This window comes from Orbilia oligospora (assembly GCF_000225545.1).
Source record: "Orbilia oligospora ATCC 24927 unplaced genomic scaffold scaffold00215, whole genome shotgun sequence".
In the NCBI taxonomy this organism is placed as follows: domain Eukaryota; kingdom Fungi; phylum Ascomycota; class Orbiliomycetes; order Orbiliales; family Orbiliaceae; genus Orbilia; species Orbilia oligospora.
The window spans coordinates 1803519-1819019 of record NW_011645772.1 but is presented as its reverse complement, the minus strand read 5'-3'; the positions used below and the strand labels follow the sequence as shown (position 1 = coordinate 1819019).

At 44.9% G+C, this 15501-nt stretch overlaps 6 protein-coding genes across 6 annotated transcripts; 4 read left to right on the top strand and 2 right to left on the bottom strand.

Annotated features, from left to right (window-relative positions):
• Positions 1-1662: 1662 nt before the first annotated feature.
• On the top strand, positions 1663-4333 carry AOL_s00215g534 (uncharacterized protein; the record flags this gene model as incomplete). The annotated part of the gene is made up of 8 exons (XM_011129736.1): positions 1663-1778; positions 1988-2067; positions 2131-2271; positions 2329-2384; positions 2452-2704; positions 2762-2976; positions 3040-4043; positions 4108-4333. The coding sequence occupies 8 exons, from the start codon at positions 1663-1665 to the stop codon at positions 4331-4333; spliced, it is 2091 nt and encodes a 696-aa protein (XP_011128038.1).
• Positions 4334-4964: 631 nt separating this feature from the next.
• AOL_s00215g533 (uncharacterized protein) lies at positions 4965-6235 on the top strand (the record flags this gene model as incomplete). The annotated part of the gene is made up of 3 exons (XM_011129735.1): positions 4965-5549; positions 5615-5941; positions 6005-6235. The coding sequence occupies 3 exons, from the start codon at positions 4965-4967 to the stop codon at positions 6233-6235; spliced, it is 1143 nt and encodes a 380-aa protein (XP_011128037.1).
• Positions 6236-6372: 137 nt separating this feature from the next.
• Positions 6373-7480, bottom strand: AOL_s00215g532 (uncharacterized protein; the record flags this gene model as incomplete). The annotated part of the gene is made up of 4 exons (XM_011129734.1): positions 6373-6622; positions 6704-6921; positions 7138-7186; positions 7293-7480. The coding sequence occupies 4 exons, from the start codon at positions 7478-7480 to the stop codon at positions 6373-6375; spliced, it is 705 nt and encodes a 234-aa protein (XP_011128036.1).
• An 872-nt stretch (positions 7481-8352) lies between these two features.
• On the top strand, positions 8353-9864 carry AOL_s00215g531 (uncharacterized protein; the record flags this gene model as incomplete). Its single annotated transcript, XM_011129733.1, has 3 exons — positions 8353-8788; positions 8867-9001; positions 9068-9864. 3 exons carry the CDS (start codon positions 8353-8355, stop codon positions 9862-9864), a joined length of 1368 nt encoding a protein of 455 aa, XP_011128035.1.
• Positions 9865-11857: 1993 nt separating this feature from the next.
• AOL_s00215g530 (uncharacterized protein) lies at positions 11858-13641 on the top strand (the record flags this gene model as incomplete). The annotated part of the gene is made up of 9 exons (XM_011129732.1): positions 11858-12031; positions 12109-12180; positions 12259-12373; positions 12445-12572; positions 12633-12666; positions 12730-13036; positions 13110-13278; positions 13340-13412; positions 13478-13641. 9 exons carry the CDS (start codon positions 11858-11860, stop codon positions 13639-13641), a joined length of 1236 nt encoding a protein of 411 aa, XP_011128034.1.
• A 266-nt stretch (positions 13642-13907) lies between these two features.
• On the bottom strand, positions 13908-15295 carry AOL_s00215g529 (uncharacterized protein; the record flags this gene model as incomplete). The annotated part of the gene is made up of 3 exons (XM_011129731.1): positions 13908-14737; positions 14810-14895; positions 14982-15295. The coding sequence occupies 3 exons, from the start codon at positions 15293-15295 to the stop codon at positions 13908-13910; spliced, it is 1230 nt and encodes a 409-aa protein (XP_011128033.1).
• Positions 15296-15501: the final 206 nt, after the last annotated feature.

Below are 15501 nucleotides of genomic sequence, written 5' to 3'. Positions count from 1 at the left end.
GGAGCGATGTCAGTTTAGATTTCCTTCCGGCGTTTGACATTTGGAAAAAAGGGAAAGAGGGAGAGAATCTCTACTGTTTGTTGGGTCTGCACGTGGCAGGAAACTACTTCTAGAAGGGCCTTGAACTAACTAAAAAGTCCTTTTATGCAAAACGAGACAATTCCATGTAATATTCGGGGTGCACTCGTGGGTCCGGAAGACAATGGTGGAATGTGGGTCTCTGGCTTCTTAGTTCTATCTCGTGTCGAATACTGGTTCACCCACACACCCACAGCACATACCTCATATCTCAGCCACCTGACATCAGGAGTTTCACGCAAGATGGTGAGAGGGATCCTATCTGGATTGGGGACGTGGTCATGGTCATGGTCATGGTCATGGTGGGTGGAGCGAGGGGTTTTTGGGGGCAGCCTTTTTGCAAAATTGCCGATACCCGAGGGCCAATGGTCAATTTTCCTGTGGGAATCAGGGAGGAAAGCGCCGAGGAGCGACGGAGCAAATGTCACGGACATTTTGAGGGCCGACGATGCAGTGAAAATTGGAAATGCGATTTCAAATTTCCATTTTCCACGAAGGGGGAAAATCAAAATGATAGAACCAAAAGTTTTCCCAAAAAGTTTTCCGGAATGTTGGATTGTTTTCCAGAATAAATCATATGCCTATTATTCCTCCCCATTTTCTCCGCAGACTACGTGTTCCCAATTGGAACCACCTGTAGACGTTCCCCGCCAGCGGGAACACCCAGTCCCGAAGACGTAACTTTTGATAGCTCTAATTTAAGAACATGGAGTAACAGAGCAACATCTCGTCTCGAGGTGGAGTGGCGACATGGCAATGGCTTGAGCCAGGCCGGCGGAATGGACGCAGGCTGTGGGAATAAGGTTCGACAACGTTGTTCGGATCTCAAAACCTTAAATTTAGAGTTTTCGTTAGAAGATTTGTTATTCTTCCGCCATTCCCAGCCTTATCGTAATCACTAACGACCCTCTGCACAGCACTAACCGCCAACGTGACTAAATCCTAAACCAACTAGTAAATTATAATCTTCTGGGGTTAAAGGCACTTGCCACTCTTGGGGCTGGGTATCCTTTTTTTTATATTTTTAATTTTTTAATTTTTTTGGTGTCTGGCCCGATATCTGATCTCGTTGTAAAGTGTCGTTGACGTTGGAACTATTGTGGTCGACATTTGGTGATTCCACGTAGTACGTAGTATTTACCTACTTAGTAACTTACCTAGCGCCGCCGCCCGGCAAAAACTGCCCGCCGCCCAAAATTTTCACAACCTGACCAAAAGTCGCCTACAAACTTTTAACCTCTCGGCCTTCCTCTTAACATTGCACTAACTAGCACTAAGGGTTGGAAGTTTGCAAATTCATCTCTCTCTCTCTTTCTCTCTCTCTTCTTCCACGCCTAGTTTTATCAATCCCCAATTCTTCCTAGCTGACGAAACGCTGGCCAAGTGGGTATTACCTGTAGGTACCTATTTAGAGGCGAGCAGAAAAAAAAAAAAAGGTCATCGGATCCACTAAGCTTAGGCGGCCATCACGGCCCTTTTTTTTTTTCCCCTTCCCTTTCCTTTTCTCTCCCTCACGGTCTCATGACCGCAAATTATGCTACCTAATTGCATCGAGGTCCGCAGCTATTAGTTCCGTTTTCAATAATGCTTGCTTCACGCTTATCTCGAGCTGCTTTTCGAACATACAAACAGGGAGCGGCCTTTCCCCAATACATCTCTCAAACGAGACGAAATCTAGCTACATGTGTTTCTGAGAACAGGTGAGTTACATTTTAATATTGATATATTTTTTAATAATTTTTAATATTATTGTTTTAATAAAACCATCTATCCTATTTAATTCTAATATTCTCTGGCCTTTTTTCTTCCACTGATTTCTTTTTTTTGACGTTCCTTTTGTTTTCTATTTTTCATAATTTTGTTTTTTTATTTGAAAAGTGGAAAGTTTTTGCGCTAACTAGCGATTTAGCACGACGGGGGTGTTTTACGATGTTGTGGTTGTTGGAGGTGGACACGCTGGCTGTGAAGCCTCTGCCGCCGCTGCACGATGTTAGTACTTTCTTGGGATCTGAGACATTGTCTCAGAATACTGACCCAGTCTTTCTACTATAGCGGGCGCGAGAACCGCCCTTGTAACCCAGAAGTTATCTAGTATTGGTGTTTGCTCCTGCAATCCGAGTTTTGGCGGTATTGGAAAGGGTATAATGATTAGAGAGATCGATGCACTAGATGGATTGTGTGGACGGATAGTTGGTAAGATTTCCGTCCACTGAAGCTCGTCGAGCTCCTGTGGCTGATTTGATTCTATAGATAAAGCGGGCAGCCAGTTTAGGGTGCTGAACCGGAGTAAAGGTCCCGCGGTTTGGGTCAGTGTGGCGGATGCAGCTAAACTATATATGGCAAGAGTACTGAGCTACTTTCCGAAAATCACAGGGTCCAAGGGCATTAATCGATCGGAAGCTGTACAAGAAGCACATGCAAGCAGAGCTCTCTAACTATCCGAACCTAACGCTGAAAGAGGGCTCTGTGGCGGATATCGTCATCGACAAGAATGAAAGCTTCGCTCGCAATAGTGAGGGCCACTATGGGCAAATTACGGGTGTTAAGCTCGAATCCGGAGAGGTGATATATACCAAGCATATCGTCATCACGACTGGGACCTTTCTAAGTGGGGAGATTCACATTGGTAATTGATTGTGGTTAAAATTGGTAGTTGGTGGCACTTTGTTCTAACTTTATTTAGGGTTGGATGTATTTCCGTCTGGGCGGATGGGAGAAGCTGCATCGTACGGGATCAGTGAGTCGTTACGAGAGGCAGGGTTCCAATTGGGACGATTAAAGACAGGCACACCTCCGAGGATCGATGGGGACACTATTGATTATACTCGCCTTGACATTCAATACGCCGATGATCCGCCCGTTCCGTTCAGTTACATGAATCTGCAAGTTGAACAGGAAGTACGCAAGCCCCCGTAGTAGGCTAGTGCTTCTTTATTATGATTAGCTAACTCCGAGGTGCAGAAACAACTGGCTTGCTATCAAACCTTCACAACTACCGAAAGTCATGAGATAGTCCGAGCAAATTTGGATAAGTCAATACATATACGTGAAACAGTCAAGGGGCCACGGTATTGCCCCTCTTTGGAGTCGAAAATCATGCGATTCCCTGATAAGGATAAACATATAATATGGCTTGAGCCTGAGGGATATGATGACAACATTGTTTATCCTAATGGAATTAGCATGACCGTTCCCGCGGATATTCAGGAAGCGCTTTTAAAAACCATCCCAGGGTTAGAGAAAGCTACTATGACCCAGGCTGGGTACGGTGTTGAGTACGATTACGTTGATCCTCGAAGCCTTCGAGCTACACTTGAGACCAAGGTTATCAAGGGACTGTTCCTAGCAGGGCAGATCAATGGGACGACGGGATATGAAGAAGCAGCGTCCCAAGGCATAATAGCCGGTATAAACGCCGGGCTATCATCGCAGAATAAACCGCAAATGACACTGCTTCGCTCTGATGGATACATCGGAATTATGATTGATGACCTAATCACAAAAGGAGTTTCCGAACCTTACCGAATGTTCACCGCTCGATCCGAATTTCGAATGTCTGCTAGATCGGATAACGCCGATGTACGGCTTACCGAGAAGGGAAGACATTTCGGTGTCGTAGGTGAAAAGAGGTGGGATCATTTCCAGACTGAGACTGGGATGATGGATGAGGTTAGGTCAACTTTGAAGAGTCTAGAACTCGGTGCCCTGAAATGGGTTGAAAAGGGTATAGAGGTTTCTCAGGATGCCTTCAAAAATACTGCTTTCGACCTGCTCAGGAAGAATCACTTGAATGTTGATTCGTTCCTAGGGGTATTTCCAGAGCTTAATAAATACCCGGAGAGGATTAGGGAAAGGATAAACATCGAGGGTGCATATGCGCCGTATATCAAGCAGCAAATAGATGATATTCGGGAGTTTGAAAGAGACGAGAACTTAGTTCTACCACCCGACATAGACTATAACCTGTAAGTTATATGCCCCCCGAACGTCACTTGGCGCATTATAAAGTACTGATACTTCTTTCTGCAGGATTACTCCACTTTCTGCTGAAGAGAAAGCACTTCTTACAGCAACCAAGCCAGAATCAATTGGACAGGCGAGAAGAATCGAGGGTATAACCCCTTCGGGCTGCTTGCTTCTTCTCAGATATGCAAAAAGACGACTACGAGGATCGAGTTACCAACGTCAATCTCCCTTTCGGAAGACAGTCGCTGAAGTCCCCGTAGTGGCTCCGTCGACAGAAGCGGTTGCATAGAATTCAAGTCCATATCTTTAATAACTTAAACCCACCAGCGCATGAACCTCGGCAATACTGATCAGCACTAGTATTTTCAATAGGTAACAATTGCCTCACTAAATTTACCCTCCTGTAAATATACTCTTCATCTACATTAGCGTAGCATATTGAATGGGGTTTCCCGACCATCCTAGACCAACTTTTTGGGTTTTCGTCGTACGTATGCAAGGTGAACTGTTGCAAGAAAATGTGTTGGCGTGACATCCCTTGAGCCTCGGCCCTATGACGATGTCACATACTCGTGTCGCAGACCCTAAGCTCCTATGACATTAGTATCCCAAACCTCAACAACAAACCTCCTCAAACCCGTCAAAACTCTCTAACTCTTTCCATACTATCCGGGAAAAAAAACAACGAATAGGCTACACCCTTGATGTCCATCCCCCGTCTTACATTTCTCTATCCGAGCTTCTTGTCGACAGCGCGGAGCTGCGGGACGGCTTCTTGCTGTAAACATGCGGTTCGGACGAGGATCGGCACATACCCGAGTCGGGCACAACGGTGCTCATTTGCCTCGATATCACGGCATCCTGGTACTTCCAGGTCGGTAGCAGCTCAGAGACGATGCTTGGGAACTTTACAGGACTCAATGGGCCTGAGGAGGGACGATACTGTTCTTGTTGGTGGGACGCCACCGCCACCGCCTAGTTCTCCAGTCAAGAAGGCACCTGTGAAGACGCCTGAGACCCCGGCAAAGGCATCAGCGTCGGCGGAAGGGAAGACTGAAGATAATGATAAAAGTGCTGCGAAGAAGGTGCCTACTACGCCGACTGATACACAAAAATCGGACAAAACCGACATTGGAAAAAATTACATCCCGGAAAGCCTGAAGGACACATCGGCATTGGATGAGCTAACGGCAACAGTAAAAGAACCGGGGAGTAAAACTACACCGATAATTAAAAGTACTGGAGGCCAAGGGCCCGGCCCGTCTAGTAGTTCGGGGAAGCAGCCGGCGGCAATCCCTCTGGGCCCTCCGAAAGAACCTCTTATCAGCCCGACCTTGGCAAAACCGTATCATAACTTCGACACATATGCCATGGTAAAGCAGTTGGAGAATGGTGGACTTAAATACGGCCAGTCAGTTGTGGCGATGAAGGCTATCAGAGGGTTGCTGTCGGTGAATCTAGATAAGGCGAAGGAATCGATGGTGACGAAATCGAAGTCGGAAAATGTAGTACTATCCGCAAGACCTCTATTTCAAATAAAAATACTGACAGAATCTTATCTGGATCATAGGAGAATTATCTTTTCCGAGCCGCCTGTTCTGAGTTAAAAACAGAAACAGAATTTACTAGGCGTACAGCTTTGGAAAAGACAAGGACAGAACGGGCGCAAATACAACATGACTATGAACAACTAGAGCAAAAGCTGAATGAAGATTTGATGAATCTGAAAGATGAGGTATCGAGCCTGTTCAATGATCGGAAGATAGTAACACGGCAGGAAGAGCGGGCCATGGAGATCAAGATCCAAGAATTGAACTACAAGCTGACGATATTGCTTAACGGCGATATGAGGAGCGAGATTGAGGCTTTGAGGTGGACGACAACGAGGAGAGGTTTGGTAAGTGGTACTAATTGAACAATTATTATTGGCTGAGGATATCGTTCTAACATTTTGTAAAAGATTGCTATTGCAATTATAGCTGTTCTCGTTGTGACGCTCATCCGTTACACCAGCGTCCAGTCCCAAGCTAGTAAAAAGGAGGCTCAGAAAGAGACAAAAAGAGAGAAAACAAAGGACTCTCTGCATCACGCTGCTGATGCAGGGTTAGTGGCGTCCCTCTCATCCTCATTTAGAGATAGACCTGACGGAAAAGATAATGGGGATGGTGGAACGTTCGTATCGCTAGGGTAGGGTCAAATCAAAGATGACTGCGTTCTCAAAGAACTCCCACGCCACTCTGAATGGAACTTCTTACCGCCGAATACCCACATAAAGGAATTAGTGTCCCTAACTAGTAGGAAAATGGTATGAAAAGTCAGCTACCCCGGCTATGACTCGCTGGAGTCACCCTTTCTGCCTTGCTCTTGCGTAACCCGCGACTCTTCCTCGTCGCTTTCGCCATGACTAGTCTCATCATGTCCATCATCATCCCCGTCGTCGTCGTCCTCCTCATCGTCACTTTCTTCGGGTTCATCTTCCTCGCCCGCTTCGAGCTCTCCGGCTGCAGCAGATGTAACATCATCCCCAGCAGTGATCTGTCCTGCTGTTCCAGCCTTTACCTCTTCTAATTTCCGGTACCTATGCCAATTCAAATCACAGTTAATCCCTAAAACTCCTTAATACCATAAATATACCCCTCAACCAACAGAGAGCACATACTTTCTCAAACTCTTCTTCCGCTTACTAGCCTTCTTTTTTTTCTTAACTTCATTGATGACATTGTTCCGACTCTGTTCTCCCTTTTCGATGTCCTCGAGTTTAGACGCAAGTAATTGGCGTGCTATTTTCCGGTTTTGTTCGCGAGAGCGGGTTTCTTGTGACTTCACGACTATACCTGTGGGAATATGGCGCAGTTGGACGGCCGAGGAGGTTTTGTTCTGTTTGAGGATGTTAGCCGGGTCTTTGCTATCGACCTTGTAGATAAAGTAATATATATAGAATATAGATCTAGATACATTATTATTGATGGTCTAAGTGTACCTACAACTTGACTAGGTGTTAGAAGAGAGAAGGAGCAATAAAATATTGTGGATTTGTTCAGGGCATACTTTTCTGGCCGCCTGGTTAATCAAAAGTTGTTATTTGTTAGATACCTGTTCTTCGATATAATCTGCATCATGAGGAAATACCATACCCGGACCGCTGGCGTTGGTGAAAATGAATTAGTAAGTTTATCTCGACAATCATGAGAATACTCGGGAAAGAAATTTAAAATTTTAACAAAAATGGGTAGTTCGTTCATTCATACCTGCCCTTAAGGAACTTTTCTTCAATATCGTTTTCATCAACCTTTGGCCTCGGTGGCATTTGCTTCTTGAATAATAGGGTTGTCGAACTCAGTGGGCGAAAGAGTGCATATTCACACAGCATGATTCTTCTCGACCGAAGTGACAAGCCGGTACCATAGATACTTCGTAGCATATTCAGACACGCCATTGTCATGTATCCTAGGTCCCCAATCAACTATGACTCTTGAATTCTTTTTCAGCCTATAAACAGAATGCAATACCTTCCCAGTACTTCGATTACGATATCGCGATATCAAAAGAAGAGGGGGCGACCAATTATAATCTGGCACACAATATGCAAGAAGCTCAAAGGGTGACAAATAATGGAAGCAAGTACGGGACGAGATCATGCAAGGACTCAATGTTGCAATACTTTAAGTGTACCCTTGACCGAAAGCTCTCAAACAAGCTTCTTGAGGAATTTCGATCCCGGTACCAGGTCTTTCTACCCCCCAATTCCCTGATAGGCCGTGGTTTATTGTTCAACTGCACGTGTCTGGAATTAATTGAGGCTGTGGTTGTGGTGGTGGTGAGTGTGGTTTTTCTGAGTGTGGTTACGCTGGATTAAAGCCTGTTGGAACCGTACTTGGCGGGACAAATGTGGTAAAGTTATCCACAACGCACTTTACTTCATGCAGGAATATTTTAACGTTGGGTTTGGGGGGGAAGTGGTAGTTATTGGATACCAAGGAAGGGCTGAAGATGGTCTATTGGGGGGAAACTGTTAGTTGTACGTGAAAGAGAGAAAAAGATACCTGCTTGTGGGAAATGTTTAATTTTGGAGGCGGGAAGGCGCAGTTTGGCGCATGGAAATGTTGTGCAAATGTATATCCTGGTATCGAAAATTAATTAAGGCTTGATCGATTTGACTGTATTGTTATGCTCAGGGAACGATATATATTTCGCAGTATGGCACTTTTAAAAAGGTCTACTCTTGATATCGATACCCTGGGAATACGTTATATTAAACATCATTTCTTTCCTATCATACCGAACTAGAGAGGAGACAATATATAAGAAATGCAAAACTCTTACCAGCAGACTCCCTATCATGGGAATCAATCCTATGCGGCAGTCCCATCCACGAGCTTGGAGCCTCCACAGTATGCTGGAACGGACGTCGAGAAGGCCGCACCAGCAGATTTTAATCCAACACCAAATTTTCATAAATCACCAACAAAAGACTCGATCTACCTTCCCTTGATCAAGAGACGGGTCGCGAAGAAGACATTTTGGATTGTGGTTGGCGTAGTGGCTGGTGTGATAGTCATTGCGATAATTGTAGGTGTAGCAGTTGGGGTTTCTAAATCGAAGAATAATAAGAAGGGAGGCGGGAAGAATGCCCAAGGGGCTAAAGGAGGCAAAAGTGGCAGTGGAGGGAAGGGAGGGTTTAATTCTGGGGACGGAGAGGATGATGGAGGCGACGATACTGGAACTCCAGATGGCGGAAGCAGCTGTAAGTTCACGATCCTTAAAGTTGACTTTTTGGAAAGAGACTTTACTAAATTAATGGATGGTTTGGCATATATATTAGCTACCGATCCTTGCCAGCAACTTGTCGATATCGGAGCCCCGTGGAAGGATATCAGTGACTGTCTCTACCAGCAGCATTTAACAACCATGGAGATCATCGACAACTTCGATGGTTCTGATGACTATAAACCTTATAGTAAGACTTAATTTCATTATTTGGGATTATATGAATACTATTTCTAACATTAACTAAAATTAATAGCGTACTACAACCCATACGCATCTACTGGTTCCACCGATAAGCCCACTGGGGACGCCGACGAAAAAAGTATCAGGCATAAGGTTAGTCTCGTTTTGGGAATCGAGAGAGCTGGGAAATTACTCCATGGAGACGCATCATCGTTCCATGAGGGACTCGACGCGGAAAGCAAGGCTACTATTCGACAAGGATTCCATCAACTTTCGAAGCCGTCTAAGGGTGCCGTCGGGGAGAAGATTAAGTCGCTACGCGAGAATATCAAAGCGCCAAAGCAGCCTAAGATAAACGATAAGACGAATGGAAAATTAGATAACAAAGCTCATGGCAAGCTTGACGGAAAGAAGTCCCCGAAGCCGAATCCAAATAAAATACCTGGAAAATCGAATGAAAAGACGCATGGCAATCCGGATGATAGGAAGGGTCCGAAACAGAATCCAACTAAAGTACCCGGAAAATCAAATGAGAAGTCTCCTGGGGGTTCAGACGACAAGAAAGCCCCGAAACCGAGTCCAACCAAAGTACCGGGGAAGTCGAATGAGAAGTCTCCCGGTGGCTCAGACGATAAGAAGGCACCAAAGCCGAATCCAAATAAAGTCCCTGGGAAGTCGAATGAGAAGACTCATGAAAATCCGAACGAAAAGTCGCCAAAACCAGAGAATCTCCCTGGAAAGTCAAATGAAAAGGCTCATGGAGGCTCGGACAGGAAGACTCCAAGTAGGCGTGGGATGACAGCCCGTGTTATCGATCTCAAATTTGGACCACTCATTGAGATGGCGTATAAGGATCCCGAACACAAATAGTGATATATATACATTCCCCTCTTTTCCAGCTTAGATTTTGACGTTCAATTGATAGGGTTATGCGATATTATAGATAGGTTATAGTCAGTACCTGGTGTTATATATTCATTTTCCTTAGAAAAAATTGCAATAATTTATTGATCATGGCTGTTATACGCGCTGGTCGATGTAAAGGTACGATTTACTTGGATAGAAATTTCATAAATTTATAAATTGATATAACTAAGAGTAAAGAATAATGAATGTGAGCTTAGACTAATATTCCATATGACTCCCCCGCAAAGTCAAATAAGATAAATATGAGCAGCCACAGCACGGAACTCCCTCATTAGATCCAAGCTTCCCCGCACTATCGTCTACAAAGACAAGAACTTATCATAGACATACGTATATACGTGCGCGGCTAAAGGCGGCAACCATATCAGTAGTACGACTAACCGTTATCAAAACGGCCAGCCGCATATACACGAACACGATAATTTTCCTAATGCGGATTAATGGAGTTGGTGATCGAAGGAGGTACCAGGGATACAAGCTTTTCTGCCAGCATCACCTACCGAGGATGTCTTCGGGCTGCCGGCTGAGGGGTTCCACTATTATAAATATTATCGATAGAAATTCGTAACTGGCTCGGAAGGGGCTTGGATGAGGGAAATAGGAATAGATCAACTGATTTTTTCATCGGTTCCATGTATCGATTCGAGATCGGATCGAGGAACGGTGAGATTGTGTCGATTAGAGCTAGCTTAGCTAGCTGAGGGGTAATATAATTATAAAAGAGGCTGTTCCCCGCAGTGAATGATCTCCAATTTCGAAATAGCTCACGATATCAAAGACCGACGAATTGAAATTTCGAGTTCAGTATTCAATTGATTCTACATCGAACATCGAAGGTACGTTCAATTGATTAACCATCGCATATGCTGCTGTTAGCCAAGCCGTTCGCAAAATACAACAAGCTTGATATTCAATATCGTAACTCCTTACCCGCAAAGTTCCACTTTTCCAATTCCATTCGTTGCATCCGTTGTTCCCTAGCGTCTGGCTGTCGCAATGGATTGTCTCATCCTCTCGTGATAATCTACCTTGGAGGTTTCGCTTTTATAAATTTCTATTTTACTTTACTTTATTTGATTTTATTTTTTTATTTGTGATCTCGCACGAGGTTGCATACGCAATTGCAGTTCCCAAATTCCCATCCCGTTCCGAAGTCCCACCCCGAACCAACTCCGCCCGGCTTTCTTTAGACCCTGGTCCAGTTTACCCCGCATTTCGCATCTGCCGTGACGTCTTAGCCTGTCGGATGCACGGGATCCTAGAATGAAAGGCTTGGTGCCAAGTTTCGCCTAGTGCCCTATGCAGCGTCGAACATACGGTACATGTACTTGTACTTGTACAACTTATGAACTCGACCATGCACCTTCCACTGCACTATGACTACCAGCGCGGAGAGACGCAAGGGACCCTTCACGGAAGTTCTCACTTCTTGGTCCGTCGCGGCTTTCCACCGGAAGTTCCTATGTAACATTGAATGAGACTTCCATGGTAGCTCATTATGGGCAGCAAGGGATCCAATTCCAGGGATGGGAGCTATGTCCCAGCTAGCCAATGGCTTTAGCTTTGGTCTTTCTCTCGATTACAATGGTTAATTTGAGGTCAAATGCTTGCGATTGATGGAATTTCACTTGGACCCTTGAGAACTAGGAACACTAGATGTGTTCACAAGACGGCGAATAGCTAGGATCATGAGCTGACCTTTTCCTGTCCATTGGCCGCTTGGTGCCGTCTACGGAATTCCACAATAGCTGCAGGTAGACATCAGCCGGATTGAGAATCCATTGTAGCCCGGTTTAGTAACAGTCAGTGCAGAGCAATTCAGCCAGCCAATCACCCAACCAAGCCGACGTATATATATACCGACCTACAGGACGTGGAATCCTTTCGATCGATACTTTTCTCTTTAGACTTTTTCTTAGTAACCCAAATCTTCAAAATGGTATCCCGAGCTGCACTTGCGCGTTGTTTAGCCAGACCGGCCTTCCAAGCCTCTAGATTGGGTGCCCGTGTTGCCCCACCGGCATATCGACGGCCATTGCTCAACGTTCAAAGCAGAACACTAACAACTACTTTCCAACCTCAGGTCAAAGTTCTTGCTGTTTTGTATGATGTGAGTGCCGAGTTGTATTGGTTTTTTTTTGAGAATTGTGGGGAGAAGGTGATATCTAATTGATCTTGATGTTGTAGGGTGGAAGCCATGCGAAGGATGTCCCAGCTTTGCTCGGAACAACTGAGAATGAACTTGGAATCAGAAAATGGGTTAGTCTCCGTTCCAATTCTAATTTCTACCTTGGCTTTTTAGCTTGGGAATAGGCTAACCATGAAAAATTATTACAGTTGGAGGATCAAGGACATACCTTGATCACCACTTCTGACAAGGAGGGCGAGAATTCGACTTTCGACCGTGAACTAGTAGACGCAGAAGTCATTATCACTACTCCATTCCATCCTGGTAAGATACCTCTTTTAAAAATTTCCTTTTTTTGTTAGATATTATTTGGAAGTTTATTAATTACGATATAGGATACCTTACTGCTGAGCGTCTTGCGAAGGCAAAGAACTTGAAGCTTGCTATCACTGCAGGAATTGGATCTGATCATGTTGATCTTAATGCTGCTAATAAGACAAATGGCGGTGTCACTGTTGCCGAAGTTTGTAGCCTTTTAACCTATCCTTTCGAAACGAACGAACACTTACTCGAGGTTAAATAGGTCACTGGATCCAACGTCGTCAGCGTTGCCGAACGTACGTATATTATGAAGATAACTTTAGTACATTAAGACTGTGCTAACAGGGTTACGAATATAGACGTTGTTATGACTATCTTGATTCTCGTCAGGAACTTCGTCCCAGCTCATGAACAAATCAGACGCGGCGACTGGGAAGTTGCTGCTGTCGCTAAAGATGAATATGATCTTGAAAACAAGGTCGTTGGTACCGTCGGTGTCGGCAGAATCGGAGAGCGTGTGCTCCGCAGATTGAAGCCATTTGATTGCAAGGAATTGCTTTACTTCGATTACCAGCCACTCAGCGCACAAGTCGAACAGGAGATTGGTTGCCGTCGTGTTGAGAGCCTCGAGGAGATGATTTCTCAGTGCGATGTTGTCACTATCAAGTAAGTTTTCTCCGTATCAATACAGGTTCTAAAGGAATATTTAGAGTATAATTGCTGACATGCATACTCCCAGCTGCCCACTCCACGAATCGACATTTGGATTGTTCAACAAGAATTTGATCTCCAAGATGAAGCCTGGATCGTGGCTCATTAACACCGCACGTGGTGCCATTGTTGTCAAGGAGGATGTCGCTGAGGCTGTCAAGTCTGGCCATCTTCGAGGATATGGTGGTGACGTTTGGGTAAGTCGTACTCCGTTTATCACTTAAGATTACTTAATACTAATATAAGCTTTGCACATAGTTCCCTCAACCAGCTCCAAAGGAGCACCCACTTAGATACGCCCTTAACCCGTTCGGTGGTGGCAATGCTATGGGTAAATAAAACTTGGTTATCCGATATATATAAATTATAAGCAGGGCTAACTCCTAGTGTTAACAGTTCCCCATATGTCTGGAACATCGTTGGATGCTCAGAAGCGATATGCTGATGGCACTAAAGCCATTCTTGACAGCTACTTGAGCGGCCGACATGACTACAAGCCCGAGGATCTCATTGTCTACAAGGGAGATTACGCTACCAAGTCTTATGGTCAGCGTAAGTGAAAGGGCTTGGATTATTGTGTAGGGGGATATTACTCCGGAAAGTCGGTTCGGGGTTTGCAATAGTACCGGGGCTATAACTGCTTTGTTTTTAGAAAAACTATAATTTAAAAAAACAGCGGGAAAAACTTTCATGGATATATTTATGAACATCCAATTATATCTAGCCTAGCATCGCAGTAGTATACTGTAATGAAAATAACAGGTTACCAAGATCAAATGGATATCGTGCGAACATGCATATAAGAAAAAATAACTGTAAAGACAAATCAAAGCAATAGCGGATTTCCATCTTCTCCTTGCTCATCAACAACAGCATTCGGAACATCCACACTCATAGCGCACTCCAAAAACTCCTCAAGCTCTTCACTCACGGCTTTCATTCTCTCCTTAACGCTCTGTACCCCACCCTCGCCGTCCTCCCCTCCGTCTTCCCCGCCGACAATTATCCGGCCAGGCGGATTATCCTTTCCCGCTACGGCCATGATTACTTTAGTAGTTTCGGCTACCAAAGTCAATTGTGCATTCGGCGTAAGATTCGGGTACCGTAGTACTCGGGCAAACGGAGCAGCGATATCCGAGGATACGGGATCCCCCACGTCTTTGGGGGTATTAAGACCACTATCAGGTTTGAGTGTAACCTTTTCTAACAATCGTCTGACATTCCCCGCTCCTGTTCGCGGGGTTAAGTGTTCGTCATCATCATCGTCGTCGTATTCGTCTCCACTGATAATCCTGTCTTCTTTATTTACTTCTTGTCCATCGACTGGAATTTCCGGTGGTAAATTAACGGGGTTTGTAAGTAAGTATGTCATGATTGAAGGTTCGACGTTAGTTAGTTTGATATTGAATGGTGCTATTTCAAAAGCTAGTGCCTCTGTGAAACCCTCGACGGCGTGGTGTGCCGCTGTAAGGAGGGATAAACCCGGTGTTCCTGTTTGTGCGGCTAGACTTGTGAGGCAGATTATATGGCCTCCTGTACCTCTTTCTCGCATGTCTTTGACGATGGTTTTGACGATGTTGATGGTTCCGAAGTAGGATACTTCGAATTGTTCGCGGGCCTGCCATTCGCTGGTTTCTTCTATGGACCCGTAGTATGCTAGGTTTATTATATCAATAAAAGAGAAGCTCTTCCAATTCGGATAACTGATTAGAGTGTATTTAGACTTACTATGGCTAGTACAGCTAAGGAGGATATCCACACGACCAAACGTCGAAATCGCATGAGCCAAAGCTGCCTGACAGGACGTAAGGTTTCTAAGGAAAGTTCCATTAGTATAGATCATATAACAAACCTATATCCCCAAAGCATTATATTATAATAGTTTTATAGGGCTACCTACTTCGTAGCCAGCGAAACCACCAAACACGCCGACCCACCCAAACGACTCAAATATCCAACATCCAAACTCTTGATCTCCTCCCCCGCAGCATCAACTTTCGAACCTCGCCTCCCCTTTGTGTTGTTACCTGTTGCATTTTGGCTACCATTCTGGGAGTCCTTCCAAGCAGCGTACTCCTCTACTGAACAACCGGCAACGATGCTATCGCCGTTACGAAGGGCTTGTCGGGCAATTGAGAATCCCAGTGGGGATGTTGCGGAGGTTATCAGCCAGATTTTCCCAGAGCCGGCTGGGGTGGAGGACATTGGAGACATGACATCCCCGCGCAACCTCCGTGGTTTTTTTTCTTTCTTTCTCTCTTTTTTTGTTCGGGGAGGTTCGAGATTTGAGATGCTTAGATTAAATATTAAAATGTGAAATCTCAAGGTATATTATCCCTTATGGGTGAAAGAATTGGTGGCATCGTTGAAGGGAAGTAAATCCCTGCACCATTTCGAGGCATACATAAACTTGGAGGGGA